General features: G+C 36.6%; 1 protein-coding gene across 1 annotated transcript in view; it reads right to left on the reverse strand.

The window, feature by feature from the left end:
* CEP128 (centrosomal protein 128) overlaps positions 1-19,781 on the reverse strand; it is a 141,651-nt gene that overhangs the window by 119,748 nt on the left and 2,122 nt on the right. The window contains exons 2-7 of the mRNA XM_009280750.1: positions 19,300-19,386; positions 15,600-15,726; positions 14,526-14,647; positions 12,032-12,123; positions 11,220-11,292; positions 28-144 (exon numbers count right to left, since the gene is read on the reverse strand). Of these exons, the coding sequence (XP_009279025.1) occupies positions 28-144; positions 11,220-11,292; positions 12,032-12,123; positions 14,526-14,647; positions 15,600-15,726; positions 19,300-19,386 (618 nt within the window). The remainder of the gene's footprint in view (positions 1-27; positions 145-11,219; positions 11,293-12,031; positions 12,124-14,525; positions 14,648-15,599; positions 15,727-19,299; positions 19,387-19,781) is intronic.

Raw genomic sequence — 19,781 nt, forward strand, 5'->3', positions numbered from 1 at the left:
ATACACAGGAAGTTTTCATTTGCATACCTCTTGTAATTGAAGAGACATATGTCCCAGCTGGTCCTGGCGCCTTTCTACAAGCTGTCTTTCAGCACGCATTTCTTGTTCTATCTCCTGAAGTCTTCTCTCTACCCGTTCTGATACCTTTGAAAGGAAAAAAACCCACCCTGCAGGAAATTAGTGTGTCTTTTACCACGTATTAAGATAACAATGGCAAAAAAGGTAAATAGAGTATGAGGCAGAAAGAAGAGAGAACACAACTTTTAATTTATTAAATAAGATTTAGAATGGCATAGAAAATAACTAGAATTATAGCAGTGAGTACTCCAGAAGTACTCAAGCAGGGAACTGACCTGCTATCTTTCTAGCAATATCCTCCTTTAGGTATATGCATATTTTTCTCTGCAGTGGTACTCAAGTGCTAAATTTCCCAATATCAAGCTTGGTGCAGCCTAACCTGAAGCTGCAATACAAAAATCTTAGCTTCTCTGCCACAGGCCTGATTAACCTCTGGAGAGTCATTTCTTTCACATCTCCAGTCTGTAAAACAGACCAATGTTTGCCTCTTTCATACTCTGAAATCTGTGAGTGAAAAGTAGTAAACAAGCTAAATACATAAGAATGACTGTAAAAGCACAAAATAATTACATCACTTTAAGACTTTTCCCCAATATTTTATACATCCATGTATGAACTAATACAAATAACACTAGTTATTTGTTAAAGCAATTTGGATTATAAACACAATAATTCAACCTTAAACTACAATACCAGAACTACTTTATTTTTGCATTTCAAGCTGCTAGCAGACAGCACCCTCTCGTGGGCAGCAAATTAAATTTATATTGTTAAAGTTGAAGATTAGTAAGGAAAATATTTATGTATCATTTCCTCCCTACCTTAAAACTAATGATTTTAAACAATCACTAGAAAGCAATATATTTATTACCAAATGGTATTTAGATAAAAAGAGAAAGACTTAAAACACCATTCAACTACTAGTTTCTGATGTATGTGGAGGGGAACAAGTTCTCATCTGTACTTTCACCATTAAGCACGCTTCTACTAGCACTAGGGATATGCGTGGGTAGAAAATTTTAACATGAGCCACACAGTTGTGTAGCAACAGAAACATAATTAAGGTTACATTTATATTCTGGGCTTCGTGAGTACATCAGGTTTAAAGAATGAAACAGTCTTTGTCTTTATAACAGAATACGTAAGTTTGAAAACATTTCTTGTTTGCGCAGCCGGATGAATAGCCAGCTTACAATTTGGAATTTAGTATTTTCTCTTAAAACCATCAGGAGATGCTCAAAAAACGTACTGTGTCAAACTGCGCTCTTTCATGTAAGTTATGAAAGCTCTGCAGTCATAATCCAGAATAATTACGTACTAAAAACTAATGCATAAAAAATAAGGACCACATCACAAAATTTGTATTTGTTTTGACAACTACTACTTAGTGTTACTTCTAATTCACAAAATACTGCAGCTAACAGAAACGATACTGTGTAGCAGGAACAGAAAATAACACTTTGTCATTAAGCTTGTTATATCTTTGCTGAAAACTGGGAAGTATCTGTCATCCTTTTCTCCAGATATATCTAAAGTACACAAGTGAAAGTCATGTTTTTACATTTTAAAAAAATCTTGGCTACATGTTTCTGAAGGCAGAAGCTTTCTCAGCTCTCTCAGACATCTTTTTTTCAAGTGAAGTTAAGCAAGAGAACACTAAAGCTATTAAGAAAGAAAATGTATAATTTAGACTTGACAAAAGATCCAAAAGTAACATCACCCCCAAAGATGACATTCAAAAGGAGAGGTCAGTAACTTCCTCACTGACACGGATCTAGTTCACCACATGGCACAGCAGCTGACATGACATGAGACAAGCTTCAGATTCCTGCAAACTTCAGATTTTATTGCAAGTTATCACTAGTGCAGAATGAGTAAGAAAGTAACTTTTTACTAACTACAAGATATCAAGTGATTTGCCTTGCCTCTGACTACTTTCAACTCCCTCCAGAATACAACTGTTATCTTACTTCTAACAAGGTACTGAAAAAGACGCATTCATTATATTTGTCAGGTGCACAGAAATTTCAGAGTTACAGACATAATCCTCTTTAAAAAAAAAAAAACAAAACAACCAAAACAAACAACCAAACATTTTGATGCTACTTATAACTTGTTGGAAAAAAAAACCTCTATCAAGAAACCATAGCTGGTATATATAGTATATTGTTAGCTCATATTCTCTGCACAGAGCACAGAAAGAGAAGGCTGGAAGGGACTTCAAAGGCTAGCAAACTTACTGCCTGGCTAAACACATGACCTTTTATATCTATATAATTTTTCTACAAGTCTATCTAACTTGCTCAAAAATATTCACAGAAACTTTTACAGCCTCCTTAGACTATTCATTCCATTGCCTCTAAAACGACCTGTTTTTTCCTAAAGGACAATTTTAGTCTTCCTTGCTGAATTTTACACCTATTAACCTTGTTCTATCCTCTAAGCCACATCCAAGACTGGATACTGAATTTCAGTTCTGTGTTCCAACATACCTGAAGTCCATCTGCAAATGTAACAAGCGTCTCTATACTGCATTGTCTAGACTATTAACAAAAACTTCAGAGAGAACTTGATCAAGAATACCAACATGTAAAATTCACTTCACTAACTCCTCTAATTTTAACAGCAAACAGTTTACTAGCTACACAGGTATCTGAACAGTTGTGTGTTTATTTTAGACTATATTCAATTTTACCATATTTTACTGAAAAGCTTATTAGAACAGTATATGAAATTGTGTCTAAAAAACCTCCAAAAATTGCATTAAGATATAGTAAACTACTGCTTCATCCTTGTAAATTCCTTCTATGATATAAGAATGTAATTTTTCTTGACAAATCTGCTACTTCAGTTTCTTGCTTGTTTGCTCTTGGATGTTTACAAATCAAATGTTCTAGAAAAATAATCAGTCTATTTTCTCCTTTTTCAAGATTTGCCCTTTTTCAGTATTCCAAGATCATTTTTTCTAACTCACCCCCACTGTTGCCCATGAATACTCCAAAACAGCCGTTAGTGGTTTTAAGATCACTTCAGATGGTTATTTAAGTTTCTTCGCTAATCTGCACCAAGTTATTTCAAAATATTCTACGTGCCTTCCTTCCCCCCACACAGTATTTTAAGCTGAGGTCTTACACTCCCATTGCTGATCACTAACTTGCAGCTTAACTTGTTGGTAAATATCAATGTTAAAAAGGTGTTAAAACAGGGATCAACTTTCTTGGCATGCTGTGTCAGTAGTTTCCCCTCTTCTGCAAGGAACAGACCAATTGCTTTGGTCTCCCTGAGATATGGTGATGTATTTACAAGTGAATCATCATCGCTTTTGATGCCTCTTTGTTGGTGCATCCTATTATCTACCCCCGTTCCACTCTCACATATTTGTGCTATTTTTTATGACTGTTCTTATTAATCTAATTTAGTTTCCACTTTCTGTGTTCTTTCTCTCTGTGTCTGAAGTAAATGCAGAGTTTCTAATTCAGCCAAATAAATATATTGCTATACTTCCTACACTTTGTTGTCAACTGTTGTGGTTTAACCTCAGCCGGCAACTGAGCACCACACAGCCCCTCACTCACTCTCCCCACCCCCCCCCGGTGGGATGGAGGAGAGAATTGGAAGAGTAAAAGTGAGAAAAACTCGTGGGTTGAGATAAGAACAGTTTAATAACTGAAATAATATAAAGTAAAATAGTAATAGAATATACAAAGCAAGTGATGCACGATGCAACTGCTCACCACCCGCCGACCGATGCCCAGCCAGTCCCCGAGCAGTGGTCGCTGCCCCATGGCCAACTCCCCCCAGTTTATGTACTGAGCATGACGTCACATGGTATGGAATGTCCCTTTGGCCAGTTTGGGTCAGCTGTCCTGGCTGTGCCCCCTCCCAGCTTCTTGTGCACCTCCAGCCTTCTCAGTCGGTAGAGCATGGGAAGCTGAAAAGTCCTTGGCTAGTGTAAGCATTACCTAGCAACAACTAAAACATCCCTGCGTTGAAACCAGGACATAAACTTTTCCTTTTTTTAAAAGGTTTTGCTTAGAACATGTTTGAATATTTGCCCAACTCTCATTTCCTCCAAAGACTGAAGTTTTTTCTGCATGTAATCAGTCACTTCATAAACAAAAAATTTTCAACCTCACAAACTATTCCAAATATGTATGAAATAACAAAAGACATAGTAAACAAAGAACCAACCTTAGACTATGAGCAAATTGATTCCTTAAAGCAATCACTTTTTCCATCAAATTTTTGTTGATTTTTTTTTTGGTAACATAGAGCTTGGCATACAGAATGGTTGACTATTAATTAAAGAAAGTTGTTTTAGGATAAAGGAATAGGTACCACATTGGTTAACATTTCTTCAGAAGGAAAAGTATTTTCTGGTAGATAAAATGCTTACTATGAAACATTAAATTAGTATTAATCCTGAAAAAGAGGATTAAACAAAGGCAGCCTCATAAACACTACTTGTAGCCTACTTTATAAAGAACAATACTTAGGAGATTATGGTCTTTCATTTGTGCTCCTCATTCCCTAGTCTCCCCAAAACTCAGATGAAATTGGCCAATAGATTCAAACGTTCAGTAGTACAGAGCTGTCAAATATATTTAGGCTTTGTGAGGGATTTCAAGAAAAGAAAATCCTAGACAGAGGTGACCTCATAATTACGCCCTTTAGGGAAACAGGGAGAAGTCAGTCTTTATTCCTTTGTTTTGGCTGTCAGCAAAGCACATGCATTTAGTCTGAAATTAAGTATTAGCCTATTTAGCATTCTAAAACAATATTAGGTTGGAAGTATAAGAAAATAAAGCTAGCAGTGAAGTCGGAATGATGCACAGAAAGTGTCATGGGACTTTGGAGGTGTACCATGGTGAGGAAGCATAATATGGGAAGAATATTAAATGTCTTGTACAAGGATTTAGATAACCAGGATACCACATCAGTTTTCGTAGGGCGACACAAACCCAAAAGCATTCAAGTGGTAAGAGAGGAGACTGGGAAAAGAAGGCAGAGAGCACGCAAGTCCATAGCAAACTAGGCTTTATTATGTTGCACCTCGCAACAGCGAAAAAGAACCAAGCACCATTACTTGTGGCTTCCTCTGCATTCTCTGGAAAAGCTGCTGTGCCACATTCATGTCCTAGCAGTGTTTAGCAATAAGACTTCCTGGAATGCAGTAAACTTACCTTCTCCATTTTGGAAAATTTAGCGTCATCACATTGTCACAAACTGGGTCGCTTATCACCACACTTTCCAAAGTATTTGTCATTTATGCTATGGAATAGCAGAAGTCCCAACACAGGTCCCTCCAAATCTGAGGCGAATGTTCTGATGTATTTCTATGTTGGAACTTGCCAACAGTTTCTCTGGTCAAGATGGATGCAAAAAGCCTAATACATTCTTTCTCCCATCCTCTCCACAGATGTTATCTCCCCTGAACACTCTTTCTAGTTTGATCAACTTTTTACCTAGCAATACTATGGCATTAAACAGGGTTTATCAGTGCCTATAACTCCGCAACCTTTTTGTCACTTTTTTTTAAACCTGCTTTACTGTATTTTTATATTTAACTGCTGAAGTTTATCTAACCTTTCTACTTCTATCATTTGGCTATAACTTTTGGAAGGACTCCTTTTTATCTTGTGTAGTTACATCGGCTATCTTTTGATCTCCTTCATGTCTTTTAATGCATTTATTTGAAGTCACTACTGTAGTGTACTCGGATCATTTCCACACTGTCTGGAAATATTCTACCCTCATCACTCCCCAACATTTATCTAAGAAGTTTCTTTATTTTTCTGCAACTCTCTTTCAGAAACCAAACATTATTCTAAGAGGTTTAACTTTTTTGCTCCAAGGGATGCCAAGTGTAAGTTCGTTTTGGTCACTGTTACCAGGTGAATATTTCACAGATTAAAAGCCATGCACAGGACTCTTGTTCATAACAAATAACTTTTTTTCTTCTTCTTCTGGAACGTTTCTGCTTATTTCCTCCGCAAAGCAGTTAATGCACCACCTAAAAACATAGTTCCCCCAACATAACATTTACCCAGTCTACACTAGTGTAGACATTATCTCCCACAAGAATTATGTTCCCTCTTTTTGTTGCCTCTCTGACCTTCCTCGGTTTGTCACAGAGCCTGTGACATACAACAATAGGGATAAAAAAAAAAGAAAAATTAGAAGCAGTTAAGTGTTAACTCATTAATCAGTACATGCAGAAGAAACTCTAAAACTCACTTCTTTTCCTTTATTCCAAGTGACCCTGACTCAGGACAACATTTCTACCATAAGACTACGTATCTTGTCTTCTGAATCTTATCAAAAGCCTTAGTGTCGACAAGTGATTCACTGAAGAACAGTACAAAGAATATGGAGGTTCTACATAACGACATGAAATGCTAGCACTAAATTATTGTATTCACAACATATTAGAATGTGATTTCAAGGATGCAGTTTTAGCAACACAGACTACCTGAATGATAATCATGACACTAAGAGCTGTGTCTCTGCATAAGGCTTTCAGGTAAGAAAAATTAAGCAGTTAAGTGTTAACTCATTAATCAGTACATGCAGAAGAAACTCTAAAACTCACTTCTTTTCCTTTATTCCAAGTGACCCTGACTCAGGACAACATTTCTACCATAAGACTACGTATCTTGTCTTCTGAATCTTATCAAAAGCCTTAGTGTCGACAAGTGATTCACTGAAGAACAGTACAAAGAATATGGAGGTTCTACATAACGACATGAAATGCTAGCACTAAATTATTGTATTCACAACATATTAGAATGTGATTTCAAGGATGCAGTTTTAGCAACACAGACTACCTGAATGATAATCATGACACTAAGAGCTGTGTCTCTGCATAAGGCTTTCAGGTAGCAGCAAAATCTATTAAAATGGATTAGGCTATCAAAAAGTTCCCCCACCACCAATTAAACACAAAGAATAGAATGTCCTGCTTAAAACCAGGGTGACATTTAAGTCATGCAGCTGAATATAATCTTTTGGAAGATGCTGGATGTTTAATCTACAAAAAGCAGCATCCTACTTCTTGAATTTCTCTCCTGTTTTTCAGTTTTCCACTGTTATTTCTAGTGCACAAGTCCTGCTGACTGAAATCTATTTCAACAGACTTTTGTTGCCTTTCTTGTTCTGACCTGTTTTATCATCAATGCAGACTTGAAACAGAAGTATTAAAGTCACAAAAATTGCAAACTTTTCACAGATGTCACTTTAAATATTGTTAAACTTTTCCCTCATGGCAAATGATAGTGTGATACACATTTTACAAGTCACCTGTGCAGTGCCAAAAATCCCTATATCAGATCTTCTGAAGGACAGTTCCTTATCTGACAGTAATCCCAGCTCTCTGAGATATCACAACCACATTAAGTCCGTGTGGGAACTCACTTCACTTGACATTGCTGTCTTTGTCCACAGACACAGCCTACACTAACCTTCTAATGGCACCATCTCAATTAAGCATTAATTCGAACAAATCTGTGCTTCGGTACAGTTGCTTTTTATGCATAAAGATCAGCTTCTTGTGCTATTTGGGATGTGCTCCTATACCAGGAGATTGCAACAAAATATCCAAGAGGGCTATCTTATATAACCAGAAAGTAAGTAAACATTCTTTCAATTGTTTATAAGTCTGTATGGACATTCTTCCAGCAAACATCCAAAGTTTTTTCAAGAAAAAAGGAATCTCACAAAATGTCTAGGTAAGATAAGAGATTTTGACAGAGAGAGAGTTGTAGAACCTGCAGTCTTTATACCAAAACCGCACATAGATTCTCAAGTACAAGGCCATGGAGAGTGCTTGATTTGAAACAGACATCCAACTATGCCTGTGTCACCACCTCAGATGTCCTCTGGTTTTTATACTGGGGTGGAAAAGGCTCCCTTCAGAGGTAAAATTAATGTGCATTGATTATGTTGTGTGGCTCTTAAAAAAGTATTCAGATTCAGCATCAAAAAGGCTCTAAGAATCATAACCTCTAATAAAAAAAATTCTGAACTAGTGACTCAGAACAACTGTAGTGACTAGACCTTTATCACCACACATCTATATACAAGCAATTTTCAAACAGCACTGAATATACTGAACAGTACAGGTGTAAGAATTTAGATATACGTCCCTACAGAAATGAAGACTTAAGGACACTGAACTGAAAAGAATGTTTCTACCATGAAGTCATCCTGTCAAATTATCAAGATTTCAGGTTGACAATTTATCACTAAGAATCATACAGTAGAATACAAATACAAGGATGGCAATGTTGGAGGTGATAAACAAATACTCCAAAGCAAAGTGATAAAGGCACTAAGGACAAAAGTGCCTGCACAACTTTGCATAAGGAACTTGTGAGGAAAAAAAAGTATTTCCTCCTACCCAACTCACTTTCACCAATGAGAAATCAATTCCAAATTAAATAATCTCATTAGAATACTTCCTAAACACAGACAGGTACTAAAGGATTTCAAAAATCTACAATAATAGACCACAGTTTCTACACGCACTTTAATCTCATGCTTTGCTATGCTCATCATTAGAGTCATTTTTATTCTTAACGTCCATACTAAATTCCCCTTTCTTGCATTTACCTCATTTCACCCATTCTGCCAGCCTCATCAGTGTAACAGTAGACCATTAGGCTTTGAACAAGGGCAAAGGATCCACACCTAGTATCAGAGAGCACAGGTAAATAAGCAGTGCAGAATGTTGCTGCCACTAGGCTTTTTCGGTGGTGTGGAAATGCCTGGATACAATGAGTGATTAAGCATGTCGGAATTCTTCAGCCTGAAGAGAAAGGGAATCCTCCGAAAAGCCTCTGAAGAAACTGAACAACCTCCTCCAGGGAAAATTAGGGATGAAAAAGCAGTTAGACTAAAAAAGAAACAACCCTACCACAACAACAAAAAAAAGCCAACAACAAAAAACCAAACCAAACACACCAACAAAAACATACCAAACACACAAAACAACTGAAAAAAACAGACCACCACAAAAGTAGCAGCTCCTCTCACAATATGTAATCTATTTGGAGAACTCCTTGCTATAGGACAGGATGATAAAAATATGCAAGTTATAACAAAGACTGGACAAGTTCCAGAAAAGAAATCCACAGAGGGATTAATAAGTACAGAAAGTACAGAGATCAGTTCCAGACCAGAAGCTCCCAAGCCACAAGTGATTAGACTAGTATTGTGCAGAATTATCATTTGATGCCTATCTATTCTAATATCATTCACTAAACATCCACTTTTTGACCATTCATCATACATGGCTAGATCTTTCCTAACTACATATTTCTTCTGCAAGTTGAACCCTAGCAATTGTTCCTTTCAAGGAAGTCTTTGAGTGGCCTTTTTTATTTTTCCCTTTTCTTTTTTTCCTCTCCTCTTTCTGGTCTTCTCTCCATTTGGCCAATGTTCTTGCTAAAGATAATAAGCAGCAATGAGTAGAATATTCCAGCTGAAGTCTTACTGGTCCTACACATGAAAACCATTTCACTGCAGCTTACTGCAGCGTTTATGTCTTCACCAAAAGAATGTCATTAAACACTTCAACTTTCATAGCTTTATTGGATGATAATGTTCTTTACCAACTAAGAGACTTATTCTTCTGGTATTCCCCTTACCACCACCAAACTACAGAAGGCTTCCTTGTTACACTTCACATCTCATTTTTTGCTTCTCTTAGGTCAAAAGTTGTAACATTCAATTTCAAATCTTGAAATCCTACTATAGGAGGTCACAAAGAGCTAGTTATTTTTTTCATTAATGAAAAGACAGTGGTTGCCAGCATTCCAGAGGACTGAGGAGGAAGGTTTGTTTCTCTCATTCAAAGGCATTGAACAGTTGTAGTGTAGCCAGCTGCAGCAGCTATTTTCTCGAGAACTATCTTGGTTAAAACTTACTGAGTTTGCTAATTTCCTGCGACATGAAAGAGAAGAAAAAAAATAAGTATACTGAGAAGTAGGCCGCAACAAGAAAAACCAAGAGTTTTGCAAGTATCAAGAATTCTTTATCAGATAAACTTATCCTACCAGGCTTTAGGAGAAAGCAGAGCTAACATTCTAACAAAGACAGCTTGTTATATTTTTTTACGAAGGCTGACAAGGCAAGTCTTCCTCCACTGATGGATTCTATCATATCAAGCATATAACTGGTACTGATAGATTATAGTCTCTTGAATCCCTGTCCAACTTCATCTAGAGCCAGGAACTTACACAAGTACAATTAAGTCTGCTGGTGCCAACAATATTGTTATCAGTGACAAACAAATGCTCTTGACAGAGCATTTAGTACCAACTCATGCAATTTTAGGGCAAGATGAATCACCTATGGGAAAATAAGGACACACAACACTTGCTCTGAAAAGTCAGCATTGCTACCGATACCACATTAATACTTACACAAAGCACACACTCAAGTCTTATGAGTCGAGAACTACCTACAGGATTTTTACCTCCTAACTACTGGGGAGATTCTCAACTTCTCTTGTTCCTGCAGCAATACGCTGTTTGACTTCCATCTCAATAGCAGATCTCTTTCATATTTAAGTGATATAGACTGCAGTTAGTCTGCTTCCAGCAGATACGGGAGGCAAAAAAGAAGAGACTATCATGGCTGTCCTGCCTTCTTTGTTACATTTGCCACAAAGCCTTCAGAGAAGAGTGCAGCCCAAGAGACTCCTCCCGTTATGCTGCACAGATGATAAGGATTGAAAAGGACAGGGAGGGAGGGAGGAAAAGGAAACGATATTATTCACCATCATACCTTTTGAAAGATACAAGCTTTCCCATGTTATCTTCAACAAGTATGACAGCATTCAAACCAATGTTCAAAGTTAAAAAGGAGCTTTCTCCAAGATCATGAATTTTGAAACAGAAAAATTCACCACGTACGCACTTGTTTAAAGTAAAAGTGAATGTTTTACAAGTACCTGAAATATAAAACTTGTCTTGCTGATTTCATTATGAAAGGGCAACGTTATAACAACCTATAGTAGCGTAGATAAGATCGTGTTCAGATATGGTGGTACTGAATACCAACACACACAGTAAACTAGAAGCCTACATACTCCTTAGAATACTAAATACAAATCATCTTTTCATGTTAGTCACACTCACCGTTTCTTGTCTTTGGGACTCCGTGAGCTTTTCAGACAATTCTTCTAGCGTCTTTCTTAATTCAGCATCAGTTCTTCATAGAAAAATATAGGTTAGACAATACTCTACAGTGCAAAAACTAAATATCAACTGTGATAATTAAGCAGCAACAATCTCCTGGATTTTTATGCTACTTCAATTTGTTCTACAGCCTCTAAATTCCTAGCATAATTAGAGACCTCAAGTGGAAAATTCATGATAAAAAGCATTTCCATTCCTCAAGTGAAGATAACGGAGCATCTAGTTTGAAAGGCTAGGTATCAGGTCAACAAGTACAAAATTATGAACACGTCTACACAGTCCTTTTCAATGGTACTAGTTCCTACTAGGAATTAGCAGACTAATTCCTGTTATTGCTGCTAGACAAAGCACCATATGTTGAGACAGTATGTACTTTAAAAAAAAACATTATGGCCTGCATGAGAGCTTGCCTTCAAGAGACTCCAGTACCAAGAACAAATAAGGAGCAAAGTTGTAATAAAAGAAATTCCCAAGTCCTTGTCATTCTGCCCATATATAAAAAAATGGGGGGAAGCCACATATACTATACAAATCAGAATTGATGGGTGTTTACATTTATAAATATTGCACAAGATGACATGGAACAAGCAGTTCATAATACTGCTTTCATCTACAAGTTGTGCAATTTCTCACTCTCCCCAAATTTTTTTTTTTTTTAAATATAAAAAAACCAAAGGAGTTTAAGAATTATTTAAAAGCATAACAATTATTTTCCACACTATTCTTCACATGGAGTTATATTCTGTTTATACCGATTTCTTCTTGAAAGCTCACGACTGATGTCATCTCCTAGGCGAACTTGTTCACTACTGAGATCTCGAAGAGACTGGTGGAAAGAATGCAGCTGTAAATTAAAGTACACAAATTAAGCCACAACTTAGGAACCTTTTTTCCTGTGATATTCCAAAAATACATATATACATAGACTTTTTAAAATAAAGCAGATAAAAATAACCTACAAAATTCCATGAATTGCAGATGAGCCTGCATGAGGCTTGCATGCTTCTAATTCAATCAACCTTCACAACACTTGCTCATTGAATTTTAGTTTTCAGTACATTATTTGCTAAACCAAAGTTTCCCAACTATGGTTTTTTTCTATGGTTCAGAGCTTGGTCATTTCGGTTACCTGACACTGCACCATCTTTTTAACCTAATACAAAGCAAGTTGAAAAATCTGAACAGGTGAAGTCAGGAGAGACATTTCCTGCTAATAAATGCTAGTATAAGTGAAACAAAGTTCTGCCCAGCTACATATCTTACTATAAAAAGATGTCACGTGAAATTGGAAGTGACCAAGCAGAATGCTATGATGCATTCAGGAACTGCCAAAGCACTGAGGAAAGGTATTTTACCGTGCCCAAGACTTTACATACTCTACTAGAATGCTTTTTTCAGTGCTTGGGTTGGGGGGAAAGCCCACATCTATTTTCCTCCATAAAACCTCCCATGTCCCCCATTCAGCAGGCCCGCAATTTATAGTCAAAGTTTTTAAGGAGGCAAGAGTAATAGATCATCCATCCTTCATGAGATAAGAAGGGACAGTTAATCCATCCTACTGCTGTCAACAGCTCAGTGGCCAGGACCATCATTATGAAAAACCCTGATTTATAATACTCCCTTGTTCTATGACCAAGACTTAAACCTGGATCTTCCACAGCCCAGCTGACTGCCCTCAACATTCAGACACAGGCACTACCATCTCCCCTGTGTGACTAACCAGAAATTTCAACCTGACCCAAAACCACAGCATATTTTCAGAATGTATCAGCCTAAGAAGGAGAGAGACTCAAACGCGCTAAAAGCCCATTCAGCTGTAAAATTACCTTAGCTAGAAGCAGTAAGAATGGGAATAAAGGGAATGTGGTTACAGAAAGAAGAAAAAGCCACAGCTTTAGTTAAGCAATACTGCTTTAGCTCTGTCCCAGTTTCTACCCATGGTCATGATCAATGACTACTTCTAGCTCATCATTCCTCAAAGCACTATACTCTTCTTACAAAATAGTTAATGATTGAATAAAGCCACGTTCACTCACTGAAAAGCAAGAATAAGGAATAAACCAGCAGTTATCATCAAAACAGGAAAAAAAGCTATTTGCTTACGTAGTTACTTAATATAAACTAGGAATTTTGTATGTATTGCAGGAAATCCCTTGAATAAAATTTCTAAGATATTTATAGACTATTTAGAAGTAGTCTAAAATATTTCAAAGCTTTTTAGAAGCTTAGGAGGAAAGATTTCCATATAACATTATTTCCTTCCAAGGATTATGTTCCACACTAACCTTGGGGGAGGAAAGAATGGGGGGGAGAAGTAGACTGAAAGGACAATGAAACAGGGTTAAATAGAAGTCTAGGAATTTCTGTAGCACTCGGACTTCCCAAAAAGTCAACTGAGAGAACGTATTGTGGTTAGGTTTAAAGCTAATTATTTGGAAGTTGAGACTGATTTAATAAAGTCAACATGAACACCTCACAATCAGCTTCTTTAGTGTTAGTCATAATACATTTCTCCTGGACAAACTAGTCCACGCAGAGGGATTCACTCAAGCACGTCGAGCCACTCTGTCCGAAAGAGCAAAAACAGGTACCGAAATCTCCTCTCTATCTGTAGGATATAGAAAGCCTATAATCTTATCCATTAAAGTAATTAATTTTTTTTTCTGAAGAGTCTGCAAGTAGACATAAGTTGAGGGGTATGAAAATTACCAGTGCCATACACATCCTCTCCTCCTCGCATCATCTGCCTGAAGTACAGGGTCAAATTATCCTACTCATAGGTCAGACCTAGAATTAAGATGGAGAACTAGCTGGCTCAAAAATCAATCCAGGCTACACTGAAGTAAACAGCAAAAGCACCAAGATCCTGTGCCATTAACTAAAGCAGAACAATCCCCTTTATAGCCACAATGGACTTCAGAATGTAGGTGAAAGAAAAACAACCTCTGAATATGTGATTAACATTCTCATATGTGGCCTAAAAAGTAGAGATTATTTTCATACATTCCTTTTGATATTGCTACCATCTGCATCTTTTTATCTATAATGATAGATTTGCATGAAACTTTATGACACTGACAGATACAAGAGGTAACTGCTTAATGAAGAATGTCACATAACATTGAAAGCACACTTCATAACATTCTTAGCTGCATCATCAGAATAACCTCATCTGATGTAGAAGCAAAGAGCCTGGTGACCACATATTGCCTGTTTGGGGAAGCAACTCCCATTAGTGCTCTGTACCTGGTCCAAATTATCTGCCTCATTGACAAATCGAACACTTGCAGATCTAGACCTTCGATGTTTATTGCCCTGTGAGTCTCCATAATCCCTGAGAGTAGAAGTAGGCAGGAAGTGGCGGTTCCCTTTATGAGATAAGAGATAAAAAAAATAAGTAGGAAGACAAAACTTCGTACGGGAAATTTTTTATTTTGCTTCATGAAAAATGTGTGTTTCATCTTGCCAATATCCTTATAGGCCACATTACAGACAAAACAACTACCAAAGTTACATAAAATGCACAGGCACACTTTTGTTTAGCTCTTCCCAGGATTCTTCTTCAGTTTAAATATTTCTGGAATACATGTATGTGATGGCTAAGAAAAAGGTTTCCTTTGTTCCTCCAAGGAATAAGTAGTTTTATCCTCAAATTTTATTTGCTCAAGCAACAGCTTTTCCTCCACCTGGATATATTATAGCTTCAAACTATAGTACTTCACAGCTTTTACATTAGAAAAAATGAAAGTTTTAGAGCTTTCTGCTAAAATACATTAAATGCTACTCCTGGGAGGAATACTCCTCCCAAATAAGCCTCTTCCTAAAATGTAATGAATTTTCAGAAAGATATACAAGAAAAAACTACTGTTCCGTAGGTTATACATTGGTTCAGTTTTTTCTTTTCCACTGAGCCTTACATAGTTTCATCCACACATCCATAATCTTATGCATTTAAAATTTAACTTTCCTTTTTGCTGTGAAGCAAGCTTCAGAAGCTGCAATATCTTTTGGATTTAGCTTTAACTTGTATGTACCTACAACTCATGCAGTGGACAAGGAATTTTCGCTACTGAAAGAATCAGTTTCATTTAGATCTCTCAGGATATCAGCAGAAAAGACTATGTAACAGAAAGCTACAAGAATTTACCAAATGAACAACTGCATAACTTAATGCAGGTCTCCCAAATTTCTAAACTGAATTTCTTTGAATGATGACTTTTCACGCCACTATCTTTACACATTTTTCTTCTTAATTTCCTCTTTCCATACAACAGCTATATGACATAATTTAAGTATACTCAAGCACCTTAAGTATTTTACCTGACACTCCTTCTCCATCCAGATCACTGGGGTATAAGCTTGAGAGAGAAGCACTTCTCATTCCAGAGTTTCGGGTTAATCGTTGGCTCCTTAATTGACCTATAGACTGTTCCAGTGTTTCTTTTAACTGCAGAGAAATTACAATTTACTGAAATATGAACACAGACTGATTAAGAAAACATGCATGTAAAAATACTATTTTTCAAAAAAGTCATTAAGAGAACCAAAACTATTTTTAAGCCAAGTATAGCTAGGAATTAATAACAGCTTTTCTTCAATATCTTGTATGTCATATTCCCATAACTATAGCAAAACATGTTTCCAACATTGTCATCTTCAAATATCAAGTCTCTTAAAACAGTGGTTTAACACACCAGGAAAACTCAAAAGAAAAGTATGTCTCCTACAACCAAAATAAGACCTATTTACCAGCAATGCTCAATAATAGCCCTGCAAAACCCAGAAAACAACTTCAAAGAAATATTTTTTTATTGGAGTTTTTCTACCAGCCCTCCCTGGAATCAATTTGACATGTGGCTATCAAGTTTCACTAAGCGGCTTTACATCAAGCCCTGCTTTCAGTAGTTACACTTCCAGAAAAAGGCAGCCATTCTCAACTTAAGAGTTCAGAACTAAGTAAGTCCCTCATTTTTCAGACTTGTGCCTTATTTTCCAAGATTGCATTTGCTAACTTTGGTTCTTAGCCACTTGCTTTTGTCACACCTTTATGTGACAATCCACAAAACATCAATTTCTAAAGGTTCACCTTTCCTCTCCCTAACAGAGGCTTGTACACAATGGTTAAATTGCTGCTTTATTCTTGCAGAATTATACACACTGTGTTGGATCTCTCTCTGGGCGGCACTTTTTTCCCAAAGCATAAAACACTACTTTATATCTTTTCTGAATCTTTCAATGCTTGTTTAGGTTCTTTTTAAAGTATTATGTTTTCATTATATGGTATTATTAAAGCAACTTCATTATCACTAAGAAACTCTCAAGCCAAAAACCTTATGGATTTTCTAATGCTTTCTCAAAAAGACAGAGGCTACTTGAGGGAAAAAGATATAACAATGCATGTATGTAACAAAAGATCACTTTGTATTCAAAAAGCTAAAACTTAAAAATCATGAAAATGCCAGAGGATCAAAGAAAGAACAGCAATAACTCAATTTTCAAATCTAACTTGACTGTGTCAAAGACTTATCTTGCATCTTTAATAAGGCAATAAAAACTCTGAATTAAGCTACAGGTGCTCAGTTTGCATGCTTTAGCTTTACAGCACTCACTTTCATCCTTTCTACATGAAACCAGACAGCTGGATTTTTTAACTATTTTTATTTTTTTTTAAACAAAGAACCATGACATTGTCCAGAATTAACAACCTTACTCTTCAGTCTGTTTCTTTAGAACAGAACAATGGCCAAAAAATTGTTTAAAAATTTGGAGTTATAATTTACATTATCAACATCATCATATTTTAAGGTATTTGTGTTCTCTTAAAAAACAACTGAATTATTAAAAGAATGCAGAGAGGCTACTGACAGTAGAACAGAGATATTAAAAAACACAAATTTGAATAGAATATCCTTAATGTTCACCAATCTGAATTCCATTCCTCAACATCTCATCTACAAGCTGTTTAAATCCCATCAAAACAGTGCCTAACGTTTTGGTCCTTTCCCATTTCTTTTTGTTTTGTTTTTGTTTGGTTTTTTTTGAAATTTATTTGAAGAAACAAACATCAGTGCCATCAGAAAAAATAAAATTAAAAAAAAAAACCCGAACAGATATCTCTCAAAGGCTAATTACTTTTAAACTTCTTCAAAGCCTCACATGAGCAAAAAAACCCACCCCAAAACATTCTCTCCTCCCCATCCCAAAGAGCGGAACGGAACCTTTTGTCTACTATTCTTGTCCTCCAGGGACATAACGAAATCACAGAACAACAGTGAATTCAGCAGGAGAATAACATTGCTCTGGAACAGAGCACATACAGAGAGTACAATGTTGCCACCCACTAGAGAATCAACAATAGCAACAATGAAATAAAGTTCTGAGCAGCAAACCTTCCTGACCCTGTAAGTTACGTAGCAAGTTTTGCATTGATTGATTCAGTCAGACACTGGGCACCTCAAAGTGGGGTAGTGAGACTAATTTATAAATTAGAATGGAAAAGAGCTCCTTAGCAGCACAACAGTCACCAATTCATAAATGCAAATATGTTATACAATGGTCTGAAGAAAGTCTTTTTTAAGGAAAAGATCACAAAGAACTCGGGAGTTGGACATTACAATATTCAGCATAACTGACAGAACCTAAACACATATCCCATTTGGAGCAAAATATTCTTAGCTAAACAATCTTGTCTAATATGGTAGAACCGCTTGACCAACTATCATTGGGAAAAAAAAAACCCAACACATCACCATCCAAATGAGAAATTCATTCAAGTTTTTCTTAAATATTTATTGTAGAAGGAAAACAGATTCACTACTTCCTGATTCCAGCTGCTTCTTCCCACATACCAAATACATACAATATCTTTCCTATGCAAGTGGAAACTTCTGCTTCAGAAAGGGAACAGGAACTCAGTGAAACATGTTATCTTTACTAAGACAACTGATTTTACTCTATTATTTAAAGCTCAAGCAGGAGATGGTTAGAGTCTCTAGATTTCTCCTCCACTTGAGCCATAATCAAAAGCCACCTAGCACGACTTAGAAGAATGGACATTAAGTCAAAACTAAATTTGAGTGGTGTCTCGCTCACCTTGGTGTTTCCTAATAGAAAATCTTTCCAGAATAACGATGTTGAACTACATTTGGTATCAGCATTTGTTAAAGACAGACAACCTTAGATGGTTCCAATGCCCACCAGAAATTCCACAAATTCAATACCTAAGTAGAGCTTATAAAGACACAAACAGCATTCAAAGAGAAGAAAAAAATTATCGAGGCATACAGTATCACCAATGACTTCCATGCAGAGCTTGTGCATACTGATTTAGAAAGCAAGCTGTCTGAAGAAAACAAGCCTTCTTTTCTACATATTTGCTTTTTCTCTTTCTCTCTACCCTCACATGCAAAATATTCCTACATCTCCTATGTATCTGTTTCAAGGCAGCACCTGCTGCAGTTTGTTTGTAACCAAGATATAAACCTCTCTTGCCCTACTAGCACTGATTTGTTTTACCTCCTCTGTCCAGACACCTGTTTTCAAACTTGTAGAAGCTTGATATTTATGAGAATTTCACCCCTTCTGCAATTTAGAGAAAGCTGGTCAACAGATTCAGAAGCTGTTGTAGAACGACAGGAAAAAATCCTACATCAGTATGATCACAATCTCATTCCCTGCTGTAATTCAGCTTCTATCTTATCACTTATTCATGCAAAAGAAACAAGTACCCTACTACTCTATTTCAGCTATGCACCTTGTACTTGGCATAATCAAGTATCATAACATAACAATCTATTTGGTGCTTATAAACCAGAAAAGTAATGAAGCTACAAAACCTGCAGAGTTTCATTATATAACATATTACTATAGTTTGATTTAGATTGCTCAAATAAATATGAGAAGTTTCTGTTTACATCTACTTAACTCTTGATATATTCTGTCCGTTACTAGCAAGTTTTCAGCTATGAATGCTATTAGCAGAAAAGTTTTAAGAAGTTAAGATGAACTGAAAGTTGCTCACAGTTGCTATTGCTTCGGTTTGTTCCTTGTTGTATTCTCTGTATTGTCCTAGCAAATGGTCAACATATCTTAGATTTCTGTTGGTATCCTAAAAAAAAAAAAAGTTTGAGGAAGAAAAGTCAAAACAGAAACCTCCTCTAATCAAACATTACTGTTGTCTTTATTTATTAACAACTTTATTATTGCCCGACTAACCTAGTGGCCTGCTATGATGGAGTGACTACATCAGTGGACACAGGAAGGGTTACAGATGTCGTCTATCTGGACCTCTGTAAGGCCTTTGACACAGTCCCCCACAACATCCTTCTCTCTAAACTGGAGAGGTATGGATTGGATGGGTGGACTGTCCACTAGGTGAGGAATTGGTTAGATGGTCGCATCCAGAGGGTAGTGGTCAACAGCTCAATGTCCAGATGGAAATTGGTGATGAGTGGTGTCCCACAGGGGTCCGTATTGGGACTGGTACTGTTTAATATCTTCATC

This window comes from Aptenodytes forsteri, unplaced genomic scaffold, assembly GCF_000699145.1.
Source record: "Aptenodytes forsteri isolate BGI_AS27 unplaced genomic scaffold, ASM69914v1 Scaffold193, whole genome shotgun sequence".
NCBI lineage: Eukaryota > Metazoa > Chordata > Aves > Sphenisciformes > Spheniscidae > Aptenodytes > Aptenodytes forsteri.